Here is a 13,737-nt window from a genome sequence, read left to right as displayed (position 1 = left end):
TTGTCCGCCAGGAGATGGCGAAAAGACTTGGTGGATGAAAACACGTACATAAAGAGCAGACATGCAGCACGCGGGGAAGCGAGAAGGGGGTAAACACGGGCACAGCAAAGCGAACATACAAACAGAAAGAAGAAGCGCCGTGCCGAAGAAGAAGTCGCGTAGTGATGGTAGAGGCGGAACCAGCAAGTATTGCATATGGGTGCGGGGAGCGGGGGGCGTGGGGGGAAGGGTGGAGAGAGTAGGAAACGCGCACAGACCTCGTCAATGATGTGGCAAGCAGATTGGCCGTCGACGCGGATTTGTCGAGGCGCTTTTTTTGCGCGTGAGTACGTGTGTGGATGCTCAAGAAATGATGCGGTCGGCCAAGTGAGTGGAATGGCCACAGTGACTGGTGCACGCTCCGTCATTAATCGGCGTGGCCGATGCTTTTCCTTGACCCCTTGTGGATGCCAGGCGCTGTGGCGCACGTGGGCGCCGGTCCATCTACGTATGCAAGCGCCCCAACTGTGTATGACTTCCTCTGTCCCTCTCGCTGGCACAGTAGCACACAAGTGCACAAGCAACATGGGAATGGGAGCCAACAGAAACAAAAACAGGCACGGAAAGAGGCCCGAGGAAAGCCCGTCAAAGGTGAAGAAGCCTACCGCGGAAAAGAGAGAGGACTAGACACATGTATGCTGTCAGCTCGTGAATGAAGCCCAGGAAGAAAACGATGAAGTGCAGAGATAAGAGTGCGAGGGAGCACAAAGTGGCTCTGCCCTGAAAGGTATAGAACATCAGAGAGCACACAGGGAAACAACGCAAGAGGGAAAAGCAAAGGAAATCACACAGGGAAAAGAGGCTTTCAAAGGCACACGGCCAGTGGCGCAAGCTCTGATCTTTGCTTTGCTGATGTGCACACACGTGTGCAGCAGCACATGCATGTATGTACATCATGAGCACAGGTTGAGTTACAGCATTCCAGTCGAGTGCGTCGCTTGCCGCCTTCCTCACCCAGATGAACAGCCAAGGTGAAAACGGAAGCAAGCGCACCGTGGGAAGAGTACACAAAGGGCACGAAAGAAAAAAGAGCGAGACACGCGCCCCAGCAGCAGCGCGCCGTGCGTGAAGGGTGTTGGATCAAAAACAAAGAGAGGCAGTGACGCCAGAACAACTGAGCGGCGACAGTGCTTCGCAGATACGTACGCATAGAAAGACGCGTCGGTGCACATGCTCGAGAAGGATCACGCCAGCTCCATCTCCATCTGGTGCTGAAGCGCCAGAAGGAGCTTTTCCTTGAACATTTCTAGTGAGGTGTACTGCGGAATGGTGATTAGCGACCCGCACGCCTGAGCGCGGGGAAGGTAGTCGACGCTTTCGTTGTTCTCTGCCACGGTGATGGGCCGGATCAGAGGCAGCCGGCGCTGTCCAGAGGCGAAGCAGATTAGCGAGGCTCTCTGCTCCATCGAGAGCTGCTCAACGATTTGCCAGAAGTGCGCTTCGCGGCTGCCCGTCAGCTGCACGCGGATGTACCGTTGCAAATCCTGCGGCGTGAGGCTGCTCTCGCCACACACCAAATGCTCTAGATCCCTCCACGACAAGCATCGCACAACGCGGCGCGAAAGTGTTTTCCAGAGGCCGCTGCGGATGGCGCTAAGCTGCTCATCCATCGAGTGCACGAGGCACCGCTCGGCAATGGTGCGCCGCTGCTGCGCGGCCACCTCGTCGTTGTCGTCGCTGTCCAGCCACTCGACGCTCTCCGCAAAGCCAGGGATCAGCTCGTCCGCGACGCCGCTCAGGAGGAAGTTGTCGTCCTTCACGGTGGCCTCCACGACACTGTCGACGTGGGTGTAAAAGTCCTTGATCGTCAACTCGTCGTCAACGAGGAACTTCCAGAAAAACGGCGAAAAGTCGATGTCGAGCGGTGTCTTGGCACGTGCCGAGTGTCCCATGATCTTGCCAAAGAAGGTGAAGAGGTTGAGGTCGTAGATGGAGTTCGCCTGACTGTCCGGGACGAGGGAAATGCGCTGCGAGTTGTTCACAAACACAAACAGTGGGTTACGGTGGAAGTCAGAGTTGGGGTAGCACTTGTCAGGGTGCTGCATCATCTCAAATGCCAGGAAGGTCCACAGCTGCCGGTACGGACCGCCCATGTCAACCGGGGCGTGCCCAGAGCCGCTAATGTGCAGGTTCACCTTGAAAAGAGGGGACACCGCCCACTGCTCCTCTGTTAAGAACCCGATTTGCCGGTACAGCTGCGCGAGAATGGAGTGCCGCAGCGCACTCTCCGTTGTGCGCGGCAGACTAGAGTAGAGATCCGTCACGCGCACAAAGACCGTGGGGACCGTGCTCACCGCCTCGAGCGGGGCCACGTTCACCAACAGGCGCTGGCGAAAGGAACGGCGGACGAGCCCCTTCATCGCCAGGAACGCCTGCGACAGCGTCCCTGTCACAGTCTCCTCGTCCAGGTCAACAAAGTTGTTCGCCGTGGCCATGCAGCTTTCCGTCACCGCGACCACCTGCGCAAACTGTTGCAGCGCAGACGGGGGGTACGACTGAAGCAACGGGTAGGCGTGCACAAATAGCTTGTACGGGTCCTCGGGCAGTTGCGACAGAGAGGCGGTGTGGTTCTGCGCCGCCTGATCGTCCAGGTAGTCCTCCACGTCGGAGAGAAAGGACGCAAGGTGTAGGTAGAACGTGTAGGATTGCTGGTCCATCAAGCTCCGCTGGTTGTGATTGTAGCTGTCCACGACCGGACGCGCAAAACGGCCGGAGAGGTCGGTGTAGCCGTCTGGTGCGTACTCAAACTCGTTTGCGCGCAGTCGCACCTTCATTCCGCTGCACGTGCCGATCGACGCGAAAGCGAAGAATGACGTGCTGTTCGTGAAGCTGATGGGGATGGAGATGAAGTGTCCCACCACCCCGTTCAGAGACCAGGCCGCCGTTCGCTCTTCCACGTTGAGCAGGCACCCCACAACAGCTCCAGGGATGCTCTCCGTGGGGATCTTGTACTCCTCCTTTCCATCGCGTGTGTTGATGTCGCTGCCATTGTACGCGAAACTGTTACGGTCACTCCCGACGTGCTGCCCTGGCACCTCGTTATGCACCGCTGTTCCCCAGCCGATCGCGTAGGCGGACGTGATTCGATCCGGCAGCGTCACCTCGTAGTAGTAGTGCCCTTTTCCAGCCGTGCCGCACGTGCTTGTCACCTTGCCCACCTTTAGCTCCTGTCGGACGTAGTCGCCGAAGGTGCAGAGCGTGTCTACCGGAGGGCTCTCGGGATCGATCGCCAGGTGAAGCTCATCCACCACGCGCGGCAGCGCCACTTCGGCGGTCACAGAGCGCCACAAATCGATGAGGCAGTGCAGGGGAGCTACCGGAATCTTGCGCATCTGGTCGTCTAGAGGGCTTCCGAGAGCGAGGAGAAGATCGATGCCTGCCGCGACGTCCTTCTTCATCTCTCTATCCTCTGGCAGCGCCACCACCCACCGCTCCACGTTCGAAAACAGCGTAGAGAAGAGCTGCTGGTAGATGCTGGTGTACTCCAGCCTCGTCTGCACAAAGGTGGTGATACTTCGAAGCACCTCGTGGCGGTGGTAGCGGCCGCAACGGTGAGCCGCCGTCACTACGCCATGCAGGCAGTCCCACAATAGGTGCTCACGCACGTTGTTGATTGCCTCAGGACGGAGCAAGAGGCTGTTGGTGGTGAGACGGGCCAGTGAGATGGCGTCCCACGGCTTCACGCTCAGGTCAGTGATGCGGATGTTCACCTCGCTCAGCATCACACTCAGCTGGTGGGTGCCAGCGTCCTTGCAGACTAGCATGTCTGCGAGTGGGTGGTTAGTGAAGAAGAAAATATGGTCGAGGAAGTCGGCGGGCCGGTGCTCGATCTGACTGCAGGTGACGAGGTAGAGGTGGCGTGCCAGCAGCACGACGAGGCGGTGGGTGGACTCCGGCATATTGCGATGCGGGGCCGGTGGAATCGACGCGTCCTGGCAGTCCGGCAGCGGCTCCACCATCCACTTCTCCGACACGGACGAGAGCAGAGCGAATCTGCGGCACGAGTTGAGAGTGAAGGTGCCGCCCTTGCCTTGGTGGCATTGGAACACGCCTTTCAGCCGCAGCCCCTCCGCGTCGAGAAACCCGACCATACCAAAGTATATCTCCTGTCCCGCCAACACCGGTTTGTCGTGCCCAGGTGCGGCGGCGTTGTTGAGGAAGTCGACAAGCTCCTGATAGTCACGCGTCGGCGTCAACGATCCTTCACCGCTGCTGGTCACGAGCTGCTCTAGCTTGCACTCCAGGTCGGCGCTATAGAGGCGCATAAAGAGGTGGACGACTCGAGCGTACCTCTTGTGCTCGTACACAACAATCAACCTCGTTTCCTCGGTTGTGCCCAGCGCAATGTCGGCGCGGCCAATGCCGTTTGGTGAAAGAGACACTGTGAGCGACTTCGCCGCGCGTGCGAAGACGACCTCGCCCAGCCACTCGTCCTGCAGCGGCACACTCTCCGAGGCTTTGGTGGGGTCGCTGAGGCGCACTGTGTGCTCGTAGAGACTGCACGGAAGCCCGTTACGCCGAGTGTACCAAGCCCTCCCACCACACTGCTTCAGCGGCACGCAGTGCCGGTATGACACCTTCGACATCGACTCGCTACGCGTGTTTCGCACCGTCAGTGACTCACCGCGCCGAAACGTCACCTCGAAAACGTCATCACTGTCGACTGTGTGCAAGAGGGTGCCGTTGTGGAAGCGCCGCTTCCGCTCGTCCGTGTTGAGGACTGGAACAAATGGGGCAATGTGGCGCTTCTCTAGAGCCCACCGCCGGCGGTTTGCTGTGGAGGCGACGGATGCTCGAATCTCGTCCAGGGAGTCGACTGGCGCGTCGTTCTCGATATTGACTGTGGCCAAGCGCTTCGTAATGCTCAGCAGCCGCTCCTGGTGGAGCGAGACCAGGTGGGAGAGGGATTCATTCTCGCATAGGCACGAGAGGATGAGGAGAAGGCGTGACATGACGAAGCCTTCCTCCACTGTTGCGCCCTCGTTGCGGTCACGCCGGCAGAGAAACCACTCCTCGGAGATGGCGCTGCTCTCGTTGATGAGGTAGTGGTGCAGTGGCACCGACACTACCTCCTCTGTCTCCAGCACCTGAACCCAGATAAGGCGGTTGTCCCAGCTTTGCCGGCGGCACTGGGCGAGCCGGTGATCCATCAAGATGTACCCCAGGCTGCTCTTCTGAAACAAGCCGCGGCACGGCGTCAACGGCAGGCGACAGTTCTCGCGTGTGACAAACCAGACGCTGCCGTCGCGGCCGACCGTCTTGAGAATGTTTCCGGTGACCTCTTCCACCGTTGTCGTCAACGTGCACGCGCGCTCCGGGAAGACAGAGACGGTGGTGCCCTTCTTGCCCAACAACACAAAGCAGCCAATGGGCTGCACGGCGTTCTCGCTGTCTTTCAGCGCGATAGACTTCGTGCCAACCACGACCCAGTCGCGCGAGATGGTGACTCTGCCTGCGGCGGCGTCGTACTTGAGAGTGATGCGCGAACCGCGCTTGAAGCCGTACGGGTCTCTGCTGCGGTTGTCCAGCGGCTGCCGCAGTGATGGGTCGCTGCAGTACGTCGCGATGGTAGGGATGTTCGCCAGACACTTGTCGCGCAGCTTATCACGCGTCGACTGGACAATCTCCTGCGCCGGGCCAAGCCCCACCAACACCGGCGCATCCGGCGAGAGAGGGCTTCCATCGACAGTGTCGATCACGACAGAGAACGGCTCAGAGCCGTCTTGGCTGATCAGACCCCAGGCGCAGAGTGCGTTGTCCTCCACCGCCTCAGCGACACAGTTCATCTTCGCCTCGTGCATGCGGCAACCGCTGCTGCGCAGGTACATGGCCGACGTGGCTGGTATCGTCACCTCCATGCCGCGCTCAACCGTGGCCGGAGTCGTGGTTGAGTAGGCGATCGACGAGCCATGCATCATGGTGAAGCTGTGGTTCGAATGCACGCAAGTCAAGAAGCAGTTAGAGCACAGCGTGTAGTCAGCGCACTCGTTGCACTTGAACCAGCGGCCAGACACCCTCGCATCGCCGAGGTTCGAATTGCACCCATCACACGCCTTACGCTCGTCTGAGGTGCACAGAGCGTACAGAAGCTTTTGGCAGGGCAGGCGAATGGCCGGCGCGGTGCTGTTGGAAGGCAGGAAGACGGCCACCGCGTCCGTATTGAAAAGGTTCACAAAAGGGTAAAGAGGGCCGTCAGCCGGAAGGTTGTCAAAGATGAGCCCGAGCGGTATTTCGTCTCCGTTCACAGGCGTGCGAAAGGCGTGCACGACGCGCGCGTTGCGGTCAATATAAAGGCGAATGATGTCGCCGCTGACAATGATGCAGCGGGGCTCTGCGGCCACCGGAAACGTGGCGTCGGGGCGCAGGTGGCGCAGTCGCCACGGCGAGTCATCCATGTCGTGCAGCGCCCACACCTCACCCGTGTGTACATTCAGGTCCTTGTGCTTCCAGTGAAAGCTCGGCGTGCATACGCCGAAGTAGTACCCACCGCCGAGGATCTGGCCTTGATTCCCGCGAATCAGCTGGCATCGGATGCTGACCTTTGCTCCCGCAGGAATGGCCGGCTCTGCAATCGCGATGAACGGTGTCGAGACCCCTTTTGCCCCGGTCGGCACTGTGGCGAGACGTCCGCAGTAGTGCGAGGGCAGCAGAAAGCCTGGGTTGGAGAGCGCCGCCGAGAAGGTGTAGTCGTGCGGGATCGGTGGGGCACGCATGGCGGTGATGGAGGGAAGCCGACGCAGCACCGTAATGAAACTGCCCACGCGCAGCCCGTGAAAGAGGAAGTCCCAGTGATCCTTCTCCTCGAGCACGATCTTGCGGCGTTCATCCTGCTCCGTACAGCAGAGAGCCTCCACCGTGATGCGAGGCACCACCATGCGCTCTGCTGCGGCGATGAGGTGGTCGATGCAGCGCGACAGCCCCGTCAGCCGCGAGATCGGCAAAACAATGTCAAAAGTACACACCGTCCGCGGCTTGGCCGGTGTGCGCATGTTGTAGAGATGCTCGTAGTTCGCCTTGTCGCCAAGCGTGAACTTGCAGCGCAAATCGTTCAGTCGCGACACCGTCACCGTCACCTCCTCTCCCACCGAGCTACGTAGCTGCAGCAGACGCGGGTCTGGCACGCTTTTGAAGATCAGCAGCGTCACCTTCGGGAACCGCTGGAAGCTAAGCTCCTCGCATAGACGCTGTGCGACGAGGCATTGGAAAGGATCGAGTGTCAGCATAGAGCGCAGCACATCGACCGAGGCCGCGCCAAGCAGCATCGGCCCGGTGATTGGGGCTGTCATGGTGCCGGCGCTAATCGTGGCGGCGGCGTCGTCATTGTAAAGCTGCACAAACGGCACCAGATCAATGTCCTCCGGGATGCCGCTGAACAGCGTCTTCAGGAACTCGCCCTCGCGGTAGAAGTCGATGCACCGCTTGTCGCGATCCACCACAACTCGAATGATGTCGGCGTTGCCGAAGGTGCGCTGGAAGTTGTTGAGCTTGACGGTGGGGTTCGTGGCATGCGGCAGCTGCGGTGATGTGTCTTGGATGGCCCACACAATAGGCGGGTTGACGGCCTTCCAGCTCTGCGAGTTGCTCGTCGGCGTCAGCGGGCTCAGGCCCGCCACGGACACTCCGATAAAGTAGCCACCCTTCAGCGAGTGTCCCTTCGACATGTTACGCCTCGCCACCTTGACAGAGAAGGACACCATTCCTGTGCGGGGCAGCACATTGCCCAGCACAATGCTGCGCTGCGCGTCCTGCAGCATGTGCGCGTTCTGCACGTTCACGATCGCCATAGCGCTTGCATCGCACTCGCACCACATTGGAACGAACGGGATTACGTCCTCGCTATCGGTGGCGCAGTTAGCGTTCTCAAACAGGGTAGACACCAAGTTTCCCGTTGCCTTGCCGTCGGGGACCTCTTTGACGTGCACAATGACGTCCGGCAGTAACCCAATCGTCGCGATCTGGACAGAATGCAGCGGTAGCAGCATAAGAATAGAGACGGCGTCGAACACCATGTTGCTGATGTGCTCGCTCAGCAGAATACCGTGCGTGGCGATGTGTCGAATGGTGGAGATGAGCACCATGATCGAGTACTCTGCAACGCTCAGCGCTACAGCCTGCTGCACGCGTGTCGTCGAGTTGCTGTTCGCGGAGCCGCCAACCCCAATGTTCATGAGTGATGAAGTGACGCTGTTCACATGGCGGCATACCACATCGCACACCTGCGTCAGCGCGCCACGGGCGCTGTGGCTCTTCGACTCCTGCACAGCGCACACTCGAGCCGTGAGGTAGTGTAGCACCATCTCAGCCGTCGAGGTGATGCGGTACCAAGTCGGGCCTTTCTCGATCGTCAGCGCCGGGTGCAGCTGGCGGTAGTCATACGCGAAAGGAACGGTTCCAAAGTTCACCACGACGCGCACCATGCTACGATCATCGAAGGAGATGACGGGGTACAGCAGCGCGCTGTCCGCGTTGGCGTTTGTGGGCACGTTGACGCGCCCCGCAAAGGAAAGAAAGCGGCCGTTGAGCGTGTAGAATAGAAGACGCGAAGTGGCCACAATACCGCAACCGACGGTGTCACCCTCTGTGAAAGGCGGCAGCTGAGCCTGCTCGCCCCAGTGAACATCACCAAGACTGCTGTACGAGAGCAACAGGTCCTCGCCGCGGAGGGCGAGCTCCGTGCGCGGCAGCTGCACACCCACGTCAAACTTGTTGATAGGAGAGTTGATCTTCACCTCGTAGTAGTACACCCGCGGGACCCCCTCCTTCCAGTTCAGCTGCCATCCCTCGTCAGCGCGCACCAGTACGGCAGCCCCAGAGCCCTTCTCCATCACGACGCCGAACTGCGACCGTGCTGTTTGAATAGCTGGAATGACCACAGAGAAACCGTTCGGAAAGACGCGGCTGAGGGAGGTAAAATCAGCCGCGCCAAGAAGCTCCGTCCGCACCGCCTGTTCCTGATCCGCTGCCACGTCCTCAGCAGGCCGAGATGTTTCATGCCGCAGGCGCCACGGCGACGTCAGCGCTGACAGCGCCGTGGGCGAGCCCATCTGGCTCTCCAAGAACTTCAGAATGTCGTTATCCGTCTCGAAGCTGTGCTTGAATTCTTCGCAGTCCGCCTCATCCCATGGGAGACATAAAATGGCATGGAACTGCATGAGCGCGCGCCCTTGGAAGGCCTTCTGTGTCAGGGCAGCCCGGTACCCAATCGTGCTCGAGGAGTTCTTGAGCACAGCAAAGAAGCTGTGGAGTACGCCGTGAAATGCACGACGGACAGCCGTCTCCGCATCAACCCCGGCGCCGCATAACACTTCCGTGAAGTGCTGGCAGTTGTCAGTGCACGTGAAGGCACACAGGACGCGCAGCGCTTTCGTCAGACAGTCCTCTGTCAGGCCGGCCGGGTGGATCTGCAGCAGACGCGACAGCAGCTGGAGCCCCTTTGCGATGTTCTGCGCCGCGCGTGCGCGGCTGATCAAGTCCTCTTGAATCATTAACGGTGTAATCCCCTTCGCCAGCAACAAGCGCACCTGCTCTAGCGAGTCGTTCTGCGATGACAGCTTCACGACGCTGCGGCGCGAGCTCGTCGATCCCCGACGCTCTGACAGTGACCTCGAGCAGTTCATGGGGTTCTCGAGCCGAACTGAGGTGCGGCGACCACACATCGGTGTCGCGCCGTCACCTTCAAAGGAAACGCACTCCATCATCCAGCGCGCCAGCGATGTGAGGAAGACGATCGTTTGCTCCTTCGTGCTGCCCTGAAGCTTCGTGCTCCACTCCCCGCTGAACCAGCGCAGCTTCAGTTCGTCCTCCGCTTGTCCGCGAGTCAGCCCGCAATGCAGAAGGATCGACAGCAGCGCGCGGATGGCGGGCCGCATCGATGGCAGAATGGAACCCCGCATCGCCTTAGTCACCTCATCGACAAACTCCTTGCCCTCGTCTCTGTCCTCCAGAACCCGCAGCGGAAAGTCGAAGATATTTTGGTGCGGTACGCCATGCATATCGACGTTGTGGGCGGCCAGTACACTTGTGGTTAGCCCATACCGAAATAGCGGGGCAATGACGATCTCGGAGGACGTCGGTGGCTTCTGCATCAGCTCCGCTGCGGCGGCCAGCAGCACTCGCAAGATCGCCTCGCGCATTACGGAGGCCAGCGAGACGTCAAGCACAAAATCGTACTGCGCGATGGCCGTAAAGCTGTTTTCTCCCTTACCGTGAATGTGGAGCACGCCACCGTCCAGCTTCTTGAAGGAGCTCGACTCGTCCATCACTGTGTTGTCAGGTTTGCCATTCTGCGCGTCCGACTGCACCACAAACACTGGTGGGCTGCTGGCCTCCTTGATGAGGGACACGCTTCGTGCGGTGGAAAAGTCGAGACACAGGCGCCAGATGCCGGTGTCCTCCTTGTTTGGCACGTACATGTCGTACGCCTCGTGGGTGGAGAAGCTGACCACCTGCTCTGGACTGGCCGGAACCGCCCGCAGACGGTCACACAGCTCCAGCAGATGCTCCTGTGTGTCAGTAGAGACGGCTGCCGGGCACACGTTCGCCACAGTCACGAAGAGCGGCAGCACACCGGTGAGAAGGACTGAGTTCGGCTGCTCGTCGATCCGTGCAGGGGTGAAGAGAGACTTGCAGTGGAACATGTAGTCGACAAACAGCTCCAGGAGCTGACTCACGTACGACTCCGATTTGCCCGCGGCGTGCGTGGGCAGGGTAGTCATGACAGCAAGCACGAAGGACGTCATAAGGTGCGTCGCCGACCTCGGCTCACCAGGATCGCTGGTGGTCTCCCGCTCACACTGGTGCAAGAGATTCTTCGCGGCCGACACGATGTCCTCTGGACGATGCTGCACAACGTGGCGAATGACAGTGTGAACACGCTCTCGCGAGAAGTAGCTCCATTGCAGGTCAGCGTGCTCGCCAGAGTCCATGTGCAGAAGCATCTCTGCCTGGTCTTCGACGGTGAGAGACCACGCAGTTGCTACTCGGTAGAGCTTGTATGTCACCTCCAAGAATGCTTTTTCCGTAAAGAGCTCCATGATAGTGCTGCACGACACCTTCAGCGATGCGGCGATGTCGGAAATGCGGGTGTCGTTGAGCGTAGCAAGACGGCGGAAGTGCACCAATGTCAGCGACATGAGCGCTAGCACCTTCAGCGGTGGCGTGGACGGCTTTACGACGCGCAGTGCCTGCGCCAACGAGCTAAGGGTGCAGAAGGACAGCGGCGAGTTCTCTGGAAGGACGCGCTCCAGTTCATAGCTCTCCGTGTAGATGCAGCGATAGATCTCCTGCAACAGCCATGGCGCTGAGCCGAGGCACGGGCACGCCTCACTTGGGTTGCACAACGCCAGCTCCTTCTCCATTCGACGGCGGGTGAAGAGGCGAACAGAGCTGAAAGTGGAAAAGCGCTGCTGGTAGACGAGTAGCTCAGACTCGTCGCCAAGTATGGCGTACGCGTTTTCGCTGCACGAGCGTGGGCACTGATACACACGCACTATGTGGTTGCTCTCGCGGTCCACCTCAGCCACAAGATCGTCGGAGCCTTTCTCTGCGGGTGGCAGCATCACAAACAGACGGTACGCGCTCTTCAGCACCCGGCCGGAGAGAAGAACCCGGTCGTCTAGCGGCACCGTGCAGAGGTTCGTTGTGGCGACCGGCACCACCACGGAAGAGTCCCACGTGAATGGCTTGGTGTTCAGAGATAAGCATTGGCGCCCCACCGTCTCCTTCAGCCACGCTCCTGTTCCTTCGTCCATGGGGAGAACAAACAGCGGCGCCACCGAGCTGTCGACCACTCTTTCCTGGAAGAACCGGCGCACCGTTGCCGGGCCGTTCGCGCCGCTCCACAGCGCCATAGACCCGAAGTGGCCGGTGCAGCGCAGGCACTCGACCATTTTGATCTTCATGGTCTGCGACTGCGTGTAGTGCGGCCCACTCAGCTCGATAATGGAGAAGTTGACGCTGACGACCCACACGCCTCTGGACCAATGCGCGTGTAAGAAGTACCACTGGCTGGTGGAGGGCAGCACACCCCGGCACACACTGGAGCCCTGTCGCAACCTCAGCAAGTTGCCGCTCACCTCCACAGAAAGCGCCTCCCCGGTGTCGGGAACGATGTGAATAAGCGTGCCAGCGCAGTCGTTGTAGATGTGCGCGCAGAGAGAGAAGCAGTCGACGGAGTCGGGGAAGGGGCGGCTGAAGGAGGCCGTGTAAGCCTTGGCGTTCGCTTCTAGCATATGCAGCGACGCAGTGGAGCCGGATGGCAGTAGCGGCGACGGCGTCGTCTCCAGCACGCCTTTGTGGTAGTCCGTCACTAGCGACACGCACTCCGTCATGCGATCCTCCTTCGTTGCCAGGTCCGTTGTAAGAACTGCGTGGCGCAGCCCACTCGCATCAGTGCAGACGAGGTGCGTGGAGTCCTCGGAGAACGTTGCATTCCAGCAGCCGCTCACCACCTCTGGAAGCTCCCGCTCAGCGTGTAAGGAGCCGGTCGAGAGGTTTAGCATCATTACCTTTTTCGAGCCGACCGTGGCAAGGTACTGTTGGTTGGGGCTCACACAAAACCTCTGCACCCCTGTTCCCTCGCCAAGCACCATCTTCATCTTGATGGGCTCATCTTGAAAGCAGTCGATCGGGGACGGGATGGGGCAGATGTCCGCCGCATGAAGTGAGAAGGACTGCACAATCTCGCGTGCGTGCGGGACCGCCACCGGCACGATGCTGGCTGAGGTGATGGTGAGGTGCTCCAGAATGTCGGCGTAGCGCAGTACCTCGTCCAGCTGGTGGCGGCGGCCGACTAGTAGACCCGCAATGGCACACCGCTCCATCACCTGCGCCGACGGCGGCGTCGCCTCCCTGACAGAGATGTCCAGCTGAGTGAGTAACTCCTTCACAACCGACGGCGCCAGCGCGCGGGAAAGGTTTGCATCGGACAAGAGACGCTGATACAGAAGCTGCAATGAGCGCACGTGCAACTGCATACCATTCAGCAAGTTCACCGATATCATCAGTGCGTCGGATTGCAGCTGCGAGCAGAACGTGGAGGAGTACACGAAGAGATCGCCCATCGAGTTATCCGCGGTGTGCGGGGCCGGCGAGTTCTGCGACTCGTCGTTTCGCAGGACGGTGCTCTGATTCGACTCCTCTGTCGTCGTCTTGAGGGCGTCTTGAGCGTCGAGGATTACCTGCTCGTATATGAGAAATGGTGGCGGGGTCGGAGTGACGCTGTTATAGGCATTGGCTAAGCTGCGCACGTGCCGCACAACCGTCTGCGGATCAATCGGTGCGTCACCGTCGAAGTCTGGCGGGGAGGTTGGCAGAGTAAAGTTCTGCTTTGAATCCGGCTGGTGCTTTTTGCGGTACATACGATACCCTGTGGCATACAACTGGGAGAGAGAGACGGTGTCAAGCTCCATGGTGCCTTTGTTTTCGCCGCTTGGGTCCTGTATACACATGGTACCTTTCTGGTATGGCGCGCACTCTACGTACTGGGCCTCGTACGTCGTGGACCGCGCCGGCACGGTGTCGCCGGCGCTCGTCGCTGTCGCCGTGTCGCCCAGCAGGGTTATCTGGGGCGGGGGTGTGCTCCGCAGCCCCGGCAAGGGGCCGATCCAATTGTCGATCCCTGCGAAGCTCATCGTGCGGCCTAGATGGAAACCGCACCAAAGTCACCAACGACCGCGACACGCGGGACGATCCGGTGAT

General features: G+C 59.9%; 1 protein-coding gene across 1 annotated transcript; it reads right to left on the bottom strand.

Moving 5' to 3' along the window:
* Positions 1 to 1,223: 1,223 nt before the first annotated feature.
* LMXM_31_3930 (conserved hypothetical protein) lies at positions 1,224 to 13,487 on the bottom strand (the record flags this gene model as incomplete). The annotated part of the gene is made up of 1 exon (XM_003878190.1): positions 1,224 to 13,487. One exon carries the CDS (start codon positions 13,485 to 13,487, stop codon positions 1,224 to 1,226), a length of 12,264 nt encoding a protein of 4,087 aa, XP_003878239.1.
* Positions 13,488 to 13,737: the final 250 nt, after the last annotated feature.

The sequence above is a fragment of the Leishmania mexicana genome, chromosome 31, assembly GCF_000234665.1.
Source record: "Leishmania mexicana MHOM/GT/2001/U1103 complete genome, chromosome 31".
NCBI lineage: Eukaryota > Euglenozoa > Kinetoplastea > Trypanosomatida > Trypanosomatidae > Leishmania > Leishmania mexicana.
This window is presented reverse-complemented; position numbering and strand designations above follow the sequence as displayed.